General features: G+C 35.6%; 1 protein-coding gene across 1 annotated transcript; it reads left to right on the top strand.

Annotated features, from left to right (window-relative positions):
- Nucleotides 1-20,636: 20,636 nt before the first annotated feature.
- On the top strand, nucleotides 20,637-20,945 carry M406DRAFT_262363 (uncharacterized protein; the record flags this gene model as incomplete). Its single annotated transcript, XM_040917507.1, has 1 exon — nucleotides 20,637-20,945. A coding segment is annotated over one exon (309 nt), but the record flags the coding sequence as incomplete, so codon positions are not given.
- Between the last annotated feature and the right edge of the window lie 514 nt (nucleotides 20,946-21,459).

The raw sequence follows: 21,459 nt of genomic DNA, 5'->3' as shown, positions 1-21,459 counted from the left end.
AGCTATTCTTTCTGATTAGCTGTGCTCATAATCCTAACCCTGAGTTATATAATCAATACTTCATTAGGATGTTGAGTTCTTGATATCTGATTCTTGTTACTTGTAACTTGTTCTGTAATCTGCATATTGGATGGGTTATAATATCATCCCCCTTCTATCAGTTGTTGTTTCTAACGATCTTTTGTAAGTATTCTAGCAAATCCTTCGTATACATAATCTTGCCTTTCTAATTGGAATGTTGAATAGAATTAACAAATCTCATCCTTGTACTGAGAAGATTAAACAAAAGAATTTTCTTCTTTCCTTAGTTCTTCAAAACGCTATCACTATGCCTTCTTGTTCCTTCTGTAAGGATTGTGGTATTCAGTCTTGTTAAGTCTCCGTTGCGGATTCCTCTTGCTGCGTTAAATGTATTCGCTTGGGTCGTTCTCGGTGCGACGTTCAAGGGCTGAGTGCTGCAGAAATTCGTTGGATAGATATTCAATACTAATGCTTAAAGAATCAACTCGAGAATGCTGAGGAGCAGCTGCATAATGCTGCTGTGGAGATAGAATGTTTGCGGAAGCAGAAGCGTTTGTAGTTTGAGAGGATGATGAAAGCTATTTGTTGAAGCCTTTCCAGTATGAAGGAGTTGGAACATGAGGAAGCTGAGAAGGAGCGGGCTCGCGTCGCTGCTGGGGTTCGTTCTGTGATTGCAGAGGAATCTGCTGTGATTGCTGGAGATTCTTCTTTTGAGGGTTTTGATTGGAATTCCGTGGATGTAGAGAATGCAGTAGTGGATTGATCGGGTTTCCTGAAGAGCGAGGTTTCTGAAGCCCCTGGACTTCGGTTCGGAGCAGAGCGATTATCTTAGATGCTGGCTTTCTTTTTCCAATATTCAGCTACCTTTTTCTGAGCATTTTCAACATTTTTCTTTGATTCTCAAGAATTTTCGCTTGCTGAATAATCTTTCCATTTGATAAGATATTCTCTTGTATTATCTATACTTCTGTATTTGAGAATCTTTTCTATTTTATACTCTGGTTTATTGTTTTCTACTTCTGCTGTATTGTTTATTAGTATTTCCTGTACTGCTGATTCCAGCAGTAAGATGTGGAAAACTGGGTATATTCTCATCTTATAAGATAATGCTAATTTGTAATTAATTGGAAAGATCTGTTATAAGATTTTGAATAGTTCTAACTTCTTATAATCGAGTTTATTGCTAGATTTTGTTATTTTAATATTTTTTCGAAGTAGATAAACCTTATCTTCCTTCTGTAGGATTGGTTCCTTAATTCTCTTAGAGTTTGCATATCATACTATTCGTTCTTGAACGAATTGTAGTTCTAATTAGAGTTTCTTCTGAACTTTCTTAATCTTCTTAATCCTTTTATTTGCAGCTTCTATATCTGCTTCTAGCAGTGCTTCGTAATAAGCTATTGGATTGTATTCATAGAGTATGAAGAATAATAACTTCTTTGTTATGCTTATATCTATGCTATTATAAGCGAATTATGCAAGAAGCAACAGATTAACTCAGTTATTCTGTTCCTAATTGATATAGTATTATAAATATTGCTTAATAACTTGATTCATTCTTTCCATTTATTTATCTATTTGTAGATAAAATGCTATAAACATTCTGTAGTATATTCCAAGCTGTTTTATAAGCGAAGTTCAAAACTTTGAGTTGAACTTTCTATCTCTGTTGGAGATTACTTCTTCTAGCATGCTGTAATTAGCAATAATCGTTCTGAGGAATGCATATACGAGTTTCTCTGCTATACTGCTTTTCTTATAAGAAAGAAAATAAGCATACTTGCTCAATCTGCAAACTACTACTAGAATACTATTATATTGCACTTTAGTTAAGGATTCTCATAAGAGAAATAGCTTAGTAATAAAATCTAGACTGATGAATTGCTAAACAATCATAAATACTGATAAGGGGTGCAGTAGTTCATAAAGCTTGTATCTTTCTGCCTTATTTTTCTTGCAGCTGTTGCATTGTTATAGAATATTCTCAATCCTTTTCCTAAGATCTGATAGATTCCAGTATCTTTTGATGCATTCATAGATTGCTCTAACTCCCTAGTGCTCATATGCTAATGTGCTGTATATATCCTTAATGTAGTTGTCTTGTTCGTTCAGAGTTATTAATTCTGAATCCCTTTCCGAGGATCTAATCCTGAGAGCAGCATTCAGTTTTCTGTATGCATTAATAAGATTTCCTGATTCATTTTGAGCAAAGATATTCTGTATATTCGAAGAATCTGCATCTCGATAATCTAATCTTCTGCTGAGAGCATCTACTCATCCGTTTTCTAAGCTTTTGCAGTATACAATCTTGAAGTCAAACTGTAAGAGGAATTCTGCCTATCTAACTTATTGCTTATTCAAAATCTTAATTATTATGAATGTAGTTAGATTTTTGTAATCTGAGTGAACTATAATCAGGTATTGTATGCTAATAAGATAGTATTGCTATTCCTTGAAAGCTTTCACTATTGCTATAAGTTTCTGATTAGGGATTCCATAGTTGATTTCCGAGCTATTTAACTTCTTTGAGAAGTTGCTCATAATCCTTAAACATCCCTGGTCGTCTTGCTAACCAAGTTATCCTCCGAATGCATATCCTGATGCATTAGTTTCAATTTCAAAGGGTTTGTAAGGATCTGCTTCATACAGAACTGGTTCTGAGATAACATGCTTAATAATCTTATCAAAAGCTTCTTATGCCTTAGGAGTTTACTCGAAGAGCTGCTTCTTTTTAGTAAGATTTGTAAAGGGATATACAATCCAGCTATAGTTCTTAATAAACTGTTTATAGAAGTTAATATATCTGAGAAAAGATCTAATATCCCTAATGTTCCTGGAAACTAGCTAATTCCTAATAGCTTCTATCTTGTTTTTCTGTAGCTTGATGCATCTCAGCTTGATCGTAAATCCGAGATAGTTGATTTTTTGTATGTGAAAGTAACTCTTTGCGGATTTCATAAGAAGCTTCGCATTCTGAAGCGTTTGCAATACTGTTTCTACATATTTCTTGTGTTCTTCCAATATTCGAGAGTAAATAAGGATATCATTGAGGTAGGCAATAACAAACTGATCTAGGTGCTTGCATAGGATGTGATTAATTATTTCCTGAAACGAAGCTGAAGCATTTGTTAGATCAAAGAGCATAACCAAATATTCGTAGTATTCATAGCGTATTCTGAAAGCAGTTTTCCATTCTTCTCCTTTCTTTACTCTAATTAGATTGTAAGCTCCTTTTAGGTTTAGAACTGTAAACCATTGTGCTCCTTGCAGCTTATTTCGTAGTTTCTTGATAAGTAGCAACGGATATCAGTTCTTGATCGTAATATCGTTGAGTTGCTTATAATCAATACATAGCTTGAGCTTGCTATTCTTTTTGAGTACAAACAGAATAAGATATCCTGCTAGTAATTGCAATAATCATATATATCCTTTCTTAAGATTCTCATTGAGATACTCCTTGAGTGCTTCTAGTTGTGCTTTATCTAGCTTGTAGATAGAGAAGAATTTGAGCTGTTTTTCTTCTTATAGTAGGATCTCGTAATTATACGAGCTGTATTCTGATAATCCTGTATCTAATTCTTCCTAGAATAGTTTCTTGAACTTATAATATTCTCATGATATGTTTGCAAGTATTGGTTCTAGTTCTTATGCTGTTTCTGCTATCTGAAGGAACAGTAGATACTGTTGAGCATGCTTCTTTTCGTTCGTTGCTTTCAGTAGCGTTTTTGAGAGCTTTGAGCGTTTGCTCCGAGCCAAACTGAGCGCTCGAGAGCCTGATTTTGAGATTTTTCCTGTATAGATCTACAATTCACTTTCTGAAGCTTTTCTTTATTACTCCGGAGCGAACCAACTTGCTAAGAGTCTTGCTTCCGTTGTTTTGCTAATCTGTTAGCACTCTAGCACCGTTTGAGTTCGCCTATCACTAGATCCTTCTCCTTGAACTGCTAGCTTTGCTAACTTGAAGATGTATATAAAGTTGTCTAAAGCCTCTTTTCCTGAGTATTCTTCAATAACTAGCTTCGATTCTGCATTGTTGATTGCAACTATCTCTCTGGGTACAGCTTGTTCTCATGAGATCTGGCTAGTAGTTCAATCGATTCGAGAATTATGCTCTTTGAGCTATAGAAGCTTCATAATCAGCTCATGCTATACTGTATCCGTAATATCAAAAGAAGCCTTGATTATACATTCTTGGATCAAGATAGATAGATGATCAGTCTTCTTATTAATTACTTCTTAGTTGTATGCAACAGATTGTTCTTCTACAGTGCTAAGAATGTATGAGCGTTTCTTCCATCTCTATTGTAGTTATGCCTGATTAACAATGTATGGGAATATAAAGTTTCCTTAAGCACTACTATTCAATAGTGCGCTGTACTTGTATCCTTGAATATATATATCGAACTTGATGTAAGCATAATTTATCTTAAAAGCTTCATATAGAAACTATTCTAATCTAATCATCTGCAGTCTCTTTACAAGCAATCCTGTTCTTTTGAATTTATTAAGAACTGCTTATCCTTCTAAGCCTGCTTCGCTGCTTCTTAAGCAAGCTTCTTAGCTTGTTTTTGCTCGTATTATTATTATTTCTAGTCTTTCTTCCGTTAATGCTAATCGCAAACTTTGTCATTAATATAAATTATACAGAGTATCATCTTGCACTGCTACCATTCTATTTTCTTATTCATACATTGCATGAAATAGTCGTTTGGTAGTCCGATGTATGCATTATGATACTGTCTATTAAGAATCTCCTTGAAGCGGAGTTTCTGTTCTTCAATAGCTTGAAGGATTTGTTCTAATTCTCTAACGGGAAACTATTCGTATTGTATCTTGTCTGAGAAATGCATTCTGTAGCTATGATAGGTGCAGGAGATTCAAGCTAATTTGTAGTATAGATTGTAAAGTAAGCTAACTCGAGAATCCTCATCTTCTTGTATCTCGATGTTCTGCAAGGAAGTGCAGGTAAAGAGCTTCTCTAGCTCTATCCCATAAATGAGATATTCAACTCATATTATTTCCTTGTTCTACCCAATGCTAAAGGGAAATCTTCCTTTAGGCTTATTAAGCATATTGTTCGCAAGAAGCTTCTGCAAGCTGCTAGATTGTTTGCTCTAGCTTAATCCTTCTATTATCTGAAAAGCATTCTCAGTATTGTTTAGATATTCATACTAATAATTAAGAGAATATCATCTCTTGTTCATATCTCTAGTTATGATACTTGGTATAGATAACGAGGAATGATGAAGAGTATTATTGCTAAGCTCTTCTTTCAACGCCTGAATGCTCTATTCCACAATATCGGAGCAATCCGAGTTGCTACTCGTAAGGGTGCTAAGCGTACATTCTCATTCTGCTATTACTATCTGCTTATAATGCCTAAGTTTCTGAAAGAATCATTCTGAATCTTTCTTACTTGAGAGATATATTAAGCAGTTGTTGTTATAGCAGAATATCCAGCTGAGACTTCTGTAATCAATAGAATCTGATACTTGCTCTGAGGAGATGTTTTTGCTTAGTTAATTGGATTCCTGTTGTCGAGCAATATTCATCTAGCATTCTTTCTGAACTAGTTGCTATTTGTTCTTTCGGGATTGATAGCAGTTATATGCAATATATTCTTATTTATTGCAATTATAATAAGTAATGCTATTCCTTTTGCTATACTGCTTATTAGCTGCATCAAGTTCCATAGAACTAGCATGCATAGTGCTGCTCTAAGCTATACTGCTATATCGACTGCCATTCTTGTTTTGAAGTTTCTTGCTCGTATTAGCTGGAAATCTCCAAGTCTAGCTTTCTTTCTTCTTGGACTTCTTCATCTATTATTCATACAGATAGTTATTGATGCGAATAGCTTGATTGAAGAACATCGCGAAGTTCTTTAGCCAATCCTGTTTGGAGATTTCATCTTTAACGTTGTTCTTGAATCCCTTATAATAGTGCTCCATGAGATTCTTATCTTCCTACAGAAGTCTTGCTGAGAGCTGCTTGAATCTAACTATATAAGCAGAAGCTGATTTAATCTGCTTGAAATTCATAAGCTGCTGAGCTGTAGTACATTCTTCATTGGAATTACCAAAGGTTTCTTTGAAAGCTTTTTCGAAGCTTTCAAAAGAATCAAATATATCCTTGATTCTCTGGATATGCGCGCTGGAATTGTTCTGATGCTCTAAATGGTTGCATAGAAAAGGCTTGTATCAGATGAGAGCATCCTTTTCGAAATGAGTCCCTGCAAGGATAACTTTTTCAGATTTCATAATAAACTGAGTTATATAGTACAAGAAATACACTTTGCAGTAGATAAGAAATCCATATAGCATTTTCTAGTTGCTATTATACATAGCAGGCTTGTTCATCTTGTATGCTTTCTCAGCATCATTGATAACTGCAGAGATGAACTGCGCCTGCTGAGCCTGTTGAGCTAGCTGAGCCTGCTGATTAGTGATGGTGGCGCTCTGAGCTTGCTATTATTCGCGCAGATTCTGAATACGCTAAGTAAGCTGGTATACCTAATTAACTAGTTCTTCCTGAGTAGGAGCGCACGAGAACGAAGAGATTTCTGAAGAAGCTATCGTATTCCGTATTGTTCAAGGGGTAATACTGAACCGTTCTTGAACAAGAGTTGTCAAAATGTAATGAGCATTGCAGCAATCCGAAGATTTCTAAGTATATAAGAGGTTTTATGCTAATAAGAGCAGTGTCAAAGTATCAAGTTCTTGAATACAGAATCGTACAAGTTCTAATAAGCGATGCAAGTATTCACTGCTTTTGAAGCTATTAGAGTAGAGAGTAATCTGATACTTAGATTGATAACTAAAGAGTTATATATGAGATCTATCTAATGGGAATGAATGTGTTCTTATATATCTAGCTTTTCAGTATGGATATGTTAGATAGCAACATATTCAAGTTATCCTGATAGCTCTGAATAGCACATATCCGAAGCTATTCTTTCTGATTAGCCGTGCTCATAACCCTAACTCTGAGTTATGTAATCAATGCTTCATCAGGATGTTGAGTCCTTGATACCTGGTCCTTGTTACTCGTAACCTGTTCTGTAACCTGCATGTTGGATGAGTCATAACATTAATCTTTCTGCTGCTTAAGAAACGTTTTCAGTATCGTTTAGATATTTATACTAATAATTAAAAGGATACCATCCTTTGTTCATATCCCTGGTTATAGTACTTAGCATAGATAATAAGGAATGATGAAGGATGTTATTGCTAAGCTCTTCTTTCAACGCCTGAATGCTTTGTTCCACAATATCAGAGCAGTCCGAGTTGCTACTCGTGAAAGTGCTGAGCATACACTCTCATCCTGCTATTGCTATCTATCTATAGCGCTTAGATTTTTAAGGAAACTATTCTGAATCTTTCTTACTCAAGAGATGTATTAAGCAGTTATCATTATAGCAGAATGTTCAGCTGAGACTTCTGTGATTAACAGAGTTTAATACTTGCTCCGAGGGAATGTTTTTGCTCAGTTGATTAGATTCCTATTGCTAAGCAACATTCATCTGGCATTCTTTCTAAACTAGTTGCTATTTATTCTTTTAGAATTGATAGCAGTTGCATGCTATATATCTCTATTTGTTGCAGTTATAGCAAGTAATACTATTCTTCTTACTATACTGCTTGTTAGCTGCATCGAGTTTTATAGAATCAGCATACATAATACTGCTCTAAGCTGTACTGCTATATCGATTGCTATTCTTATTTTGAAATTTCTTGCTTATATTAGCTGGAAACTTCTAAGTTTAGCTTTCTCCCTTCTTGAACTTCTTCATCCATCATTCATACAGACAGTTATTAATACAGATAGCTTGATTGGAAAACGTTGCAAAGTTCTTCAGCTAATTCTGCTTAGAGATTTCATTTTTAATATCATTCTTGAATTCCTTATAATAATATTCTATAAGATTCTTATCTTTCTACGAAAGTCTTGCTAAAAGCTGCTTGAATCTGATTATATAAGCAGAAGCTAACTTGGTTTGCTTAAGATTTATAAGCTGCTGAGCTGTAATACATTCTTCATTAGAATTATTAAAGGTTTCTTTGAAAGCTTTCTTGAAGCTTTTAAAGAAATTGAACATATTCTTAGTACTCTGAGTTTGCATGCCGGGATTGCTCTGATGCTCCAAGTAGTTGCATAGAGAAAGCTTGTATCAGATAAGAGCATTCTTTTCAAAACAAGTTTCTGCAAGAATAATTTTCTCAGATTTCTTAATAAACTAAGTTTCGTAATGCAGGAAATATGCTCTGCAGTGGGTAAGAAATCTATACAGCATCTTTTGATTGCTATTATATATAGCGAGCTTATCTATCTTATATACTCTTTCAGCACCACTAGTAGTTGCAGAGGTAGATTGCATCTGCTGAGCTTATTAAGCTAGCTGAGCTTATTGGTTAGCGATAATAGCGCTCTGAGCCTGCTATTATTTGCATAGATCCTAAATACGCTGAATAAGCTGATATACCTGATTAACCAGTTCTTCCTAAGTAGAAGCGCGCAAGAACGAAGAGATTCCTAGAGAAGCTATTGTATTCCATATTGCTCAAAAGGATAATACTGAACTGTTCTTGAACAAGAGTTATCAAAATGTAATGAGCACTGCAGCAATCCGAAGATTCCTAAGTATACAGAGGGATTTATGCTAACAAGAGCGGTATCAAAGTGTTAAGTTCTTAATACGGAACTGTACAAGTTCTAAGAAGTAATGCAAGTATTTACTGCCTTTGGAGCTATCAGAGTAGAGAGTAATCTGATACTTAGATTGATAACTGAAGAGCTATGTACTGAGTCTATTTAATGGTAATGAATGTGTTCTTATATATTCAGCTCTTCAGTGTGGATTGCAAGAGTTGGTGGTTAGTTGTTGCGATTCACTGTTTGGATTGTAAGAACCGATCGTTAACTGCTCCGGTTCCTTTCTGATTAGCCACAGCCTGTAATCCTATCCCTGGATTACGTAATCTTTGCCGGTTGTTCGTCGTTGAATTGTAACATCTGGTTCTTGTTACTTGTGACTTGTTTCGTGATCTGCATGTTGGATGGGTTATAACAAGAATATTCAGCTGAAACTTCCGTAATTAACAGAGTTCGATACTTGCTCCAAGAGAATATTTTTGCTCAATTGATTGAATTCCTATTACTAAGCAATATTCATCTAGTATTCTTTCTAAACTAATTGCTATTTATTTTTTCAGAATTAATAGCAATTACATGCTATATATTCTTATTTATTGCAATTATAGCAAGTAATATTATTCTTCTTATTATACTATTTATTAGCTATATTAAGTTTTATGAAACTAGCATATATAGTACTATTCTAAGCTATATTGCTATATTGATTGCTATTCTTATTTTGGAATTTCTTGCTTGTATTAGCTAGAAATCTTCAAATCTAGCTTCCTTCCTTCTTGAACTTCTTCATTCATTATTCATATAAATGATTATTAATACAGATAGCTTAATTAGAGAATATTGCAAAGTTCTCCAGCTAATCCTATTTGGAGATTTCATCTTTAATATTATTCTTAAGTTCTTTATAATAATGCTTTATAAGATTCTTATCTTTCTATAGAAGTTGCGCTAAAAGTTGCTTGAATCTAATTGTATAAGCAGAAGCTAATTTAGTCTGCTTGAGATTTATAAGCTGCTAAGCTATAGTGCATTCTTTATTGAAATTATTAAAAGTTTTCTTGAGAGCTTTCTTGAAGCTTTCAAAAGAATTAAATATATTCTTAGTACTTTAGATATGCATATTGGAATTGTTCTAATGCTTTAAGTAGTTATATAGAGAAAGCTTGTACTAGATGAGAGCATTCTTTTTAAGATAAATCTCTGCAAGAATAACTTTCTCAGATTCCTTAGTAAACTGAATCTCGTAATGCAGAAAATACGCTCTGCAGTAAATAAGGAATCCATACAGCATCTTTTGATTGCTATCATATATAGCAAGCTTATCTATCTTATATGCTTTTTCAGCGCTACTAGTAATTGCAGAGATAAACTATGCTTGCTAAGCTTATTAAGCTAGCTAAGCTTGTTAGTTGATAATAATAGCGCTTTAAGCTTGCTATTATTCGCATAGATTCTGAATATGCTAGATAAGCTAATATTGAATCAGAACTAGGGCGCCGTCGCCCTCGAAAGAAAAAGGGATAAACAGCTGCTGAAGCAATGGGCAAGGGCTCGTGCAACCCAAGCATGCCTGTGCAGATGAGGACAGCAAACTAAGGCCACACGGGCACAAGAACAGGGTGAAAAACCTGTCTTAAACCTATCCAAAGGATTCAAAATTGAAAAGAAGAGAAAGAATGCTTCCTTGTTGCTTATAGCTAAAGAATTTGAAAAGTAAGTAGTATTCTTTATATGTATGAGAACCCTTAACCCACTATACTCCACATCCCACGGATTACCACTCTGGCCACTACAATAGTTCTCCCTTAGCAACTTTCTTCCAAAGTTGCGATAAGTTCAATGGTATGCTAGGTCTGATCAGAGGGAAATGAAGTAAAGAAATAAAGAATTTATTACAAACTGCTAAAGGAAATACTGCAAACCAAACTATCCCTCCAATTCAACTCTTATATCTCTTCCTATTGCTTAAGCTATCATTCAAATCAATGCAGAAGTATTAGTATCCATCTTTAGTTCATTCGTAATATGAGCATAATCTGAACAGATCCTAATGCTGATCTTTTCTCTGTTTCCGTCTGCTTTCAAACTCTGCTCGAGCAGCAGCAGCAGCAGCAGTTCTCTTCTAATTCTGCATCCTCACTTAACGGATTCTTTCGCAGTTCGCTTCATATATATTCATCTTGATAGCATGATCGAACTCTGTTCAGTTCGGAGAATCTACTGAAAGCCTAATAGAGTTAAGGCTATGAAGCTTATTCCATAGAAGCATACGAAGCTTCTGAGGTTTATTAGGAAAACTGAGAAGCATAATATTGCTGCTTCTCAGTCTCTAATGCAATAAAGCTTTAGTAGTATATTCAGATCTAGCTGTTTGCTGCATTAACAGATTGATTATCAGTTCTGAACTAACAAGCATTTCTTGAGATAAAGAGGAATAAGAATTAGTAAGAGTTCCGGATGAGAGTCGATTTAACTCTGAGCTGATACTACATTCTCTTAATGAATGCAAGATTGGGCTAGCTGGAGCTGTACTCTCTCGGAACTGTTATCTTGATAGAACTAGGCTGAGTGCCCTACTCGCTCTGAAATTCTCCAGAGCAAAGGCTGATATGTTTCTCTTTATTCTGTTGAGATCGCTTTTAATAGATAGTTCAGGCAAATCTGCAACTCCTTCTATAAAGAAGGTAATATTCAGCTTATAGATTATATTCAGTACTCTATCAGCTTTTACTTGTACAGCCTTGTATTCTTGAAGTAAAATATTTCTTCTTAATAGCTGATTAGGATATTGCGTATAGTTGCTATATTCTAGCTTATAGGAAAAGGCTTAGCAGTGCAAGCTTGTTATAGCTATTTCCGCACTTCATTCTTCCACATTTTATGCAGTTTCTCTATAATTAAGATAGAAAGCTTGCCTTTAGTCTGAATAGCTACTAGATAATTGATAGAAATCAGTAGATTTCAGGATTCAAAAGCGAAATAGTTCGATTGTATAGAGCAGAGCTGTATTCGAATTGTTATCCAGCAGCATAGTTGGAACATTCTCAAAATCCTAATCCTGATTAGCTTTAGCATTTCTAAGCTGACTGTTTAAATAGTGCTTGCTTGCATAAGCCAGTAGGATATTGCTGGATTTGTATATAGCAATATAAAATCCTTTTTCAGTCTTTATATTAAGCTAAGATAGAATACAAGCTAAAGTTGCTATATTGACTGAGAGAAGAATTTATAAGTACTTCTATCTAGCTTTATATCTGAGCAGATTCTTCTTATTGAGAATATTAGAAAAGCTAGATGAATAAGCTATTAATAAAATACAAAGATATTCCATTAAGAATATATCTTATTAATTATACTGAGCATAATAACGAAAGGCAGCTACAGTATGCTGCAAACTAATATCTTAAGAGACTTCTGCATTTAAGAATCCAACTAGATCATAGATATCGAGAAGATATCTGAAAAGATTAGCGCTGAAGATCATAAGCAAGTACAACTTGCAAGGGAATAACTCTGGGAAGTACTTCTCAACGAATCCTGCTGCCAGATGATTTTCTTCATTCCTTAGACTGAAATAGAATGGATAACTCTTGATTACTTCAATTGAATATAGTGCTCTGGGAAAGATAGTTTGAAAGTAGTAAGCTTTAGTTATCCAGTTTTCTTAGCTATACTGAACAGATAGGAATAGAGAATACTTGAATTCGGCTATTGCTGCTGAGTTGAAAGGAAAGTGAAAAGGGAAGAATAGCTTTGTTGGAAGATGAGCAATTGCAAGAGGAGTTTGCAAAGGTGTAAAATCAAGGAACTGAAAGGATGTTGATTGAGAAAGAAAGGTAGAGAAGAATGCAGCTTCAGCTAGAGGATTTATTGAGAAAGGTAATATTATGTAAGCAGAGCAGTTAATAATTTGCTCTAATGTTGGTATACAGATCTGGGGCAGCATTGATGAGAAAGAAAAAAGAGTATATATATACTCGAGAAAAATAATTGTAAAGAAGTTGAAGAAGGAAGAAGAATAGCTAGCTGCAAGTATGAATAGAATGGCTAATTTATCTTATTTAGCAACTATTCAAGTGATTTACTGCTTTTCGTTTGTTATAAAGCAAACAGCTTCATCCTTAGCTAGATAGGAGCTGTTCAGCAATAGACTGGATAGAAGGTGTGATAACTCAGTTGAGTATATTTGTTATTCATTGCTATCTTATTAATCTTCAGCAATTTGTTCAACAATCTCTCTTTCAGTTTACCTTGCTTTTCAATTTATTCTTTATATAATAACTTCTTCTTCTGTTAATCTTTTCTTGTTTAGCTTTGCAATATGCTTAAGATGTCTCGAATCGTTACTAATGCTGTTTTCTCTTCGCATATAAATACTGCTTTTCAAGAGATTAATAAGATCTGAATCTAATTTTCTTCTTCAGTTCCTTTTTCTTAGAGCAGTAATTATTACTAGCTCAAGGATATTTATATTAACTTTCTTGATATTATAGATTTCAATATTATTAAAGGAAATCTTAGCTTAATATATGCTTCTTGAGATATTTAAAGTAATATTATATTTTGAAATAACTTATTGCTAAGCTCTGGCTTTGCTGCTTATTTTGCAAGGCTGAATAATAAGGATTTTATCAAACTGAATTCTATTGTAGTGTGTAAAGCTGGTTGGAAGCTCTTCAGCAAGTATCTTATTCACATCTTCTCTCGATCTGAGCGAGTAAATTTCCTTCTTATTCAGTCCTATAGTTAGCATAATCTAATCTCTTGCAATTGCTACTCCTGTTAGTATGCTACTGCTTGTATACTTGTATAGAGGCAGCAGATTAATATTAACTAGCTTTTTCTAGAATGCATCTTAATGAAGAGCTTTTTCAATAGAAAGTATAGTAACTGCATTTATTATGCAGAATCTGAGTATAACTATACTAAAGACTTCTCTTGTATCAAAGAGTGTAATATATAAATAAGATTTCTATTCTGATATTCTTAATCAGATTTGAGTATATATTAATTATTATTCTTCTTGCAGTATTAATACTTGTTTTACTAATTCAGCTTTTAATATATAATTGAGATAGATTCTTAAATTAACTCTAATGCTGATATCAAGCATATTATCAAAGCTTAATACAAGCTTATGCAGAATAAAAGTATTATGTATAATCAGATTAAATAAGTTCTTCTTGTACTAAGAAAATGATATTTATAAAATACTGTAAGTTTTATAATCAATTATGATTGTAATGCTTAAAGAGATTACTATTAACTTTATCTGCATAGATTAGCAAGAAGAATATTGCTTCTTCTGCTTCTAAAAAGAGAGTATCTGGTGTTGTGGTGGCCAGGGTGGTAGTCCGTGGGACATGGAGTACAGTGGATCAAGGGTTCTCATACATATAAAGGATATCACTCACTTTTCAAATTCTTTAGCTATAAGCAACAAAAAAAGCATCCTTTCTCTTCTTTTAAATTTTGAACCCTTTGGACAGGTCTAAGACAGGTTTTTCACCCTGTTCTTGTGCCCGCGTGGCCTTAGTTTGCTGTCCTCATCTGTACAGGCATGCTTGGGTTGCACGAGCCCTTGCCCATTGCTTCAGCAGCTGTTTGTTCCTTTTTCTTTCGAGGGCAACAGCGCCCTAGTTCTGGTTCAATGGTGCGGTGAGTATGGACTTAGCTGTTCAGGCTGGTAGCTCAGGGCTGTTTGCATCATAGTTCGTGAGGATCAGTAAGAGCAGCAAGTTTATCCTATGGATGAGCGCACTCTTTTTCCCTGCTGAGCTCTTTTATTTCCTTTATCTATCATGCTTATACAACAGGCTGTGCATCATGTCTGGACTCTGAATCATGCCTGAGATCTCTCGTAGAGGGGAGATGGGTGGATAGAGGAGGAGTGGTATGAGTTCTGGTTGTGGGCTGGTAAACGATGCGTTGAGCCTGCAAGCTAATATTACGAAGAAACGAATTCCTTTTTCCAACATTTCCCATATCAATCAATGATTCTATATAGAAGCTAATATAGCTCAGATCTGTATAGGCTGCAGCAGAAAGTTTAATTATGTTAGATGTGAGTTCATGATTAAATTACAGAGTGGAATGCTTTTGGTGGATGGTACTCTGCGGAGAAAAGTGGCATGGTTAATAAGATCTGTGCTCCTTACAATAGTCCGATCAGCACGCTCTACCTGGATACATCTGGCTACATTGATTCTTTGGATTAAAAGCTTGCTGGTTGTATTATTCCAAAAGCAAAGGATATAGGGAGGTGAAGATGAGAAACTATTAGTGCATATAAGGAATAAAGGTTGAGGATTATAATGATATCATCCGATATCGAACTTTAATCGATACCTTATATCTGGTTAGAAATGCTTCTATTGATTGATAGAACTATTGATAAAGGAAATTCTAGTATAGTACAGAACAGCTAATTCAATCCCTTATTATTCATTACAAGATAAACCTTATGCATGCTCTACTTACAGACTGAATCTCTCTCAAGCATCTGAATCCTCTTAATCTTTACAGTATTATTTTCTGCAGGATATGAAAGGCATTCCGGCTGTAGCGCTCTCAACTCAAGGATCTCGAACTAGGAAGGCAAAGAAATATTGGAGGAAGCGATAATCAAGAGGGAAGATGGCCTTCATGTCTGAGAGCTCTTCCAATCAGATACTCAGTTCAGCCAACTACCTGGCCAACAACTACTATGATCAGAACTTTAGGTTCCCCTTCCACAGTGAGCTTGCTGGTGGTGGGTTGATGTTGTTTGCTCGTGTGAAAGTCTCCTTGTGGCTGAAGCGATTCGACTGGTGGCGTTAGATCAAAGGGATTGATGATATTCAAGCATTCAACTTTATGAAAGGCTTCTGTGCAGATACAATCGTTGCTGGAGAAGTGGAGAGATTCACTACAAGCGCTAAAACTTGGGATGAATAGAAGGAGCAACTATTGATTGCTTATCGCTCTTGAAACCATTTTCAGGCATATATTTCCGAGCAGAAGCGCTTGAATATCATCAATAACCGTTTTATTACCAATGCTGCTAGCCTTTGATTATTTATTGTAAACTATAATAACGCTCTCATTCGTCTTAAGATTAGAGATAGTTAATCTGTAGCAGAAGTATGAATGAAGCTCTCTTTAATCTGGATCAAGCGCTTCCGAGCTGACTATAGTGTTACTGCTGAAAGCATTAGCAACAAGAAGTGGCCTTATCTTATGGAAAAGCTGTTGGAGGTTCATCATGAAGTACTCTAGGAGGAGACTCAAGACTAACTTGCCTCCAGTGCTACCAACTTTCAACTTCATCAACAAGCTCAATTCCAAGATCCTTCTATGCTTCCATCTCAGCTAGTTCTTAACTAGATATAGCTCGTTTCTGTTCTACATCCGATACATAGTGCTCTCAGTTAACTGATGAACCTGTTGGAATAAGCAGTAGAGCTATTGTACTATTAACCGCCTTAATAGTTAATTCGTGATTGGCAAGCTCAGCTTGAACTGACTAAGCAGATCTTGAAAGCTGAATCTGCTTAGAAGAGCAACCAAGAATACAACCAGTTAGCTTCAATAATAAAGTAACTCTGCATTAACCAAATTGCAATAGCAAAATCCTTAAAGCTGCAGACTGATGCTTTCAAACAGATGCAGAATATCTTGTATAATCAAACCAAGGCTCTATAGGAGATCTTATAACTGATCAGGCATTCCCAAACTGTTTCTGCGAGGAATCCTTTCCAGGGGAATGCAAATTCCTTGCAGATGGGTATTACCTATACAAGTCCGGAGGATAAGGAGGAGCAGTACTCTGAAGCATAGCAAGCGGAGATTAATGAAATTCTGAAGAAGGATGGAACTCTGCGCAGATGCTACAGCTGTGGGTTGAAGTTCCATGGAGCTCATGAGTGCATAGAACTCCGTACTGTTATAAACTGTAGCATTTGCTATGCTCCAGTATTAGCGAAGCCAGAGTAGCATCTTAGCAATCGCTTGGAGTTTCTGGACTCTAGGTCAAAACCAGTGTTATATAGCCAGATTATGTCCGCTCGAGATAATCCCAAAGGCAGTATGATCCGTCTAATTCTTAGTTTCTGTGAGGATCAGCAGCTGAAGGGTGTTGAGGATTCTTGGATCTCTTGATATATCAGCCTGATTCAAGAGAACGAGAAATAGCGTAGAGACTCTGAGATAGCTAAGAATAAGACACTGTGGAAAGAAACCAACCCCATTCCTAGATGCAATAATTAGTATAGAACTAATAACATTGAGATCCTTAGCAATGCTGATGAAATTCAAGTGGGAAAGTCATATCTCACTCTAGCCCAAGCTGAACTATACCTACTAAAGCTTCCCAGCATTAATGCTGTAGATATTAGGCTTGTTCAAGCTCAGGTAAATGCAGGTAAAGCAAAGAAGCGCTGTATTAGGGAGGCTGGGTATGATAATGGTAAGATTGAAGGAGATGCAAGTGTGAGGACTGTTGAGATCTCTATACATTTTGGGAATATTGGATCAGAGGAATTCAATAAGCAATCCAACAGTCTGGATAGAGAGCTAACAGTTCAAGCTATTAGTAACAAGCTCCTGAATCAGTTCCTAAACCACTCGTTGAAGATCTCAGGCCGGGAGATAACAGTTATATTATCAGGATAAGGAGTTTATCTGATTCACAGTCTTCAAGAAGTCAGCTCTGAAGCCCGAAAAATTATTGATCTCAACAATCAAACCAGCTTAAACCTGCACAAGATAAATACTGCTGAATCAGCCAATTCATTACAGCATAAATCCGGAATCTTGATGCTTTTCTAGCTTAAAGAGCTTATTAATAATCAGATTATCAATACTCGGAACATTACTGAATACTTTTCAAGACTAGCTCAACTATCCGCAGTTCAAGCTTTGTCCCTTATTGCTGAATCTAGCTATATCAAGCTTACTGTTAACATGATTCAAGCTTTCAACAAATCCTCATTTCCTCTTGTAATAGCTTCCATAACTGCTCTTAGCAGCATCCGAGATAGGAGCATCGCTCTGATAGCATACATCCCTCTGCAGCTGAGAAGTAAAGAGAATAAACCTATACAAGTAATGCTGAATACAGATGCTGAAATAAGCTTGATAGCTCTTTCTCTATATTCGAGCATGCGCTTATCTTATATGCTAATATCGAATATTATCTTATGCACATACAATGAATCAGATATAGCGCTTGTTGAAATTCTTGAAACCGATATTTTCTGTAGCAGCTTCTCTGAATAAGTAATATTCTATATCATTAATAACAGATTGATGTTGCCAAATTATCCTATGCTATTAGAAATGCTGTTTATAATATAGATCAAGCTTTTCTTTAATCACTCCATTCTCGGATTTCTTCGTATAAGCTTCGCCTTTGAAGAAGTACAACTAGTTATTACAATCAGCAATCAGAAACTCCTTGAAGAGAAGAGTTCATACAGAACTATACCAAAAAACTGAGTGCTGGCAGCTACTCTGAGGAATGCAGGGCTATTAGCGAAGAAGTTGTTCCAGAGTGAGTGTTGTTAGAAGAGGGAGATATAGCTATGATATTCATATCTGAATGAGATATTGCAGCTGTTATAAACGAGTTAATAATAGAACTGATGGGGAGAAAGTTGAAGGAAGGTTGCTCTATAGTGAATAAGAAAGGAGCGATCCGAGGGTTTTGCTTGTATGGAATGCATAGCAGCTAGCGCTATTCACGCTAGCCACGTTGTATAGGGAAGGAAAGAAAAGATGTCTTAGGCCTGATTAATACTTTTTACAAGCTTAAAGATAAGAAAGTTAAGCTAATTAATAATTCCTAGCTTAATAGTTTAGTACTAGAAGGGATGATTGAGTGAAAGCCTGCTAAGGTTGAGGAGATGAGATGAGCTTAGCGATCTATAAAGCCTACCAAGTATGATAAGTGAATTGAACCCAAGTTCAGCGATCTGAATCCTGATTAGCGCCTGAGATCTGATTGGTGAGCTGCTATGCAAGAGAAAAACTGTGAAGGGTTTTCTGAAGCTGAGAAGGAAATGTTCAAATATATGTTGAGAAACAGGATCAAAGCTTTTGCATAAGACTTTACTGAGATTGGAAAGATCATTGAGGAAGTGGCTCCCTTGCAAGAAATCAGAACTGTACTCCATAAGGTCTTTCAAGCAAGGTATATTTCAATCCTCAATGCTCTTAAGCCAAAGTTGATGGAGCTTCTGAAACAATGTATTAAGCAGGAGATCATTGAGAAAAGCTATGCATTATACAGAAATAACTGGTTTCTTATTATTAAAAAGAATGATAGCTTATATCTAATTAATAATGCTCAAAAGTATAATAAGCACAGCTTCAAGGATGCCTTCATGCTGCCTGCTTCAGATGAATTCTTGGAGGAGTTCGCTATATGCAAGATTCTTTTACTACTTAACTTCTTTTCTGAATATAACTAAGTGCAACTGCATCCTAATAGCAGGGATATAATAATCTTCTTAACGCTCTTAGGCTTGTTCAGGATGTATACTCTACTTCAGAGTGCTACTAACTCTATTGCTCAGTTTATGAGAATAATAGTCAGACTTCTGTATAATCTTATTCCTTATATATGCTAGCCTTTTCTCAATAACATTCCTGTTCGTAGTTCTATAACAATCTATAGAAATGAAGAGATTCCGAGCCTTTCCGGAGTGCGTAGATATATTGCTAAGCACATTGGAAACCTTAACAAGGTTCTTATAAATGCAGAGCTAGCTGAAGCTATAATCTCAGCATTCAAGTCAGAATAATGCTAAATGAAAGTTGATATAGTTGATTATATCGTTGATTCCAGCGGATAATAACCTCAGAACAGAAAGGTGGAAAAGCTTCTAGCTTGAACAGAATGCAAGGATATCAAAGATATCCGTTCTTTCATTGAATTGATTGTTTATTATGCAGCTTGGATTTGGAACTTTGCAATCATTGCTCAACTACTCTACAATCTTCTCAAGAAAGGTATTGCATGGAGATGGAAGAAGAAACAGAAAGAAGCTGTTGCTATACTTGTTCAGATACTCACATCTTATCCAATCATCATTTCAATTGATTATAGCACTGATGCTGGGAAGATCGTTCTTATGGTGAATGCAAGCTTGTTAGGCTGAGGCATTGCACTGATGCAGATAGTAGAGAATAAACGAAAGCTAGCATGTTTCGTTAGCGGAATCTGAATAGTTGCAGCATAGAAGTACGATGCTACCAAGAGGGAATATTATGCTATCCTCTGTACTCTATAGTCTCTTCAGCAGCATTTCTATAATTGCTATTTTATTCTGGAAACTAATGCTTGCATTCTGATAAACTAATTCAATAAAGGAATGAATAATATATCCGGTGCTCTCCTGAACAGATGGGTAGCAGTGATTAAGATATTTGACTTTACTGTCAAATACATTCCCGGATTAAAGAATCCTGTAGCTAATGCTCTTTCTTAACCTCCATACTCAATGCTATCTAAGAAAGATAAAGATAGCAATGTTAAGAACTGGTATAATGCTTAGCTTAATAGTATAAACTTAGATAGAGCTGATCTAGTACTACTGCTAAATCCAATTCTTCAGTGGATGGAATAGTTGAAATAGTATGCAGAGTTCTTATGCTACAGGATCATTCCACCAAAACTTTCCAAGAGGGATTGCAAGAACTTTATAGTAAAAGCATTAAAGCATCAAGTACTTAATCAGGCTCTGTAGCGCTGCGCTAGTGCGAAACTCTTATACTAACAGGTAGTAGATAATTCTAATCTTTATTGCTGAATCATCAGAGAATATTATGCCAAGTTTGGATATCGAGATCGAGATTCTACAGTAGCTCGTATTAAGCAACTCTACTACTGGAGAGATCTCTGAATAGATGTGGCTAATGCTATCTCGGGTTGCAAGAAGTATGCAAAGTTCGATCTAAAGATATGAAAGGAAGGAGTGATCCCAATCCTTTCAAGTCAACCCTTTACAAGAATCAGCATCAACATTCAATATATAGCTGAGGATAGCGGTTACAGATACCTTGCGAAGGCTTGCTGTAATCTGACTGGCTATATGCTTGCAAGATCCCTCAAGAAAGCTATAGCTGCGGAAATGAGGAAGTTCATTTTGGAAGAGATCATTCTTGTATTCGGGTGCTCTCTCAAAATTACTATTAATGAAGAATCAGAAAACAAAGCTGAGATAGCTAAGATTATCAGAGCTCTTGGGATCCTGCTTGTTCAGATCTCTAGTTACAATCCTCATGCTTAAGAACAAGTAGAAGCTGATCATCTTTCCTTAGCAAGTGCTCTTGCTAAGCTAGCTAATGCTCAATCCTGGAGATGAAGATAGTACTTGAGATTTGCACTTTTCGCTAAAAGAACTACGATCCGCCAGTTGCATGAATACAGTTCCTTCTATTTGATTTTCGGTTGAGAGCTGCTTATTCCAATTGAAACTGAAATCCCAACGTAGAGAGTTCTTATATGAACCGAAGACTAATCTCCTCAGAAAGCATTTGAAATGCAGTTAAGAATGATTGCAGCTAAGGAAGATAATATATAGAAGGCAATTGAAGCTATTCAGGCATACTATCAAAAGATTGCAGTCAAAAGTCAAATGCAGAGTCTGGTACGAAAATCTCGACTGAATGTTAGAGATCTCGTGCTTGTTTATAATCATATCCGGAAAATAAGCTATTCGCACAATACTAAGATCTCTTATAAGTAAAAGAGTTTATATCTGATTGCTCAGATTCTAAACAAACATGCTTATAAGCTCAAGA

The sequence above is a fragment of the Cryphonectria parasitica genome, assembly GCF_011745365.1.
Source record: "Cryphonectria parasitica EP155 unplaced genomic scaffold M406scaffold_6, whole genome shotgun sequence".
Taxonomy (NCBI): domain Eukaryota; kingdom Fungi; phylum Ascomycota; class Sordariomycetes; order Diaporthales; family Cryphonectriaceae; genus Cryphonectria; species Cryphonectria parasitica.
This window is presented reverse-complemented; position numbering and strand designations above follow the sequence as displayed.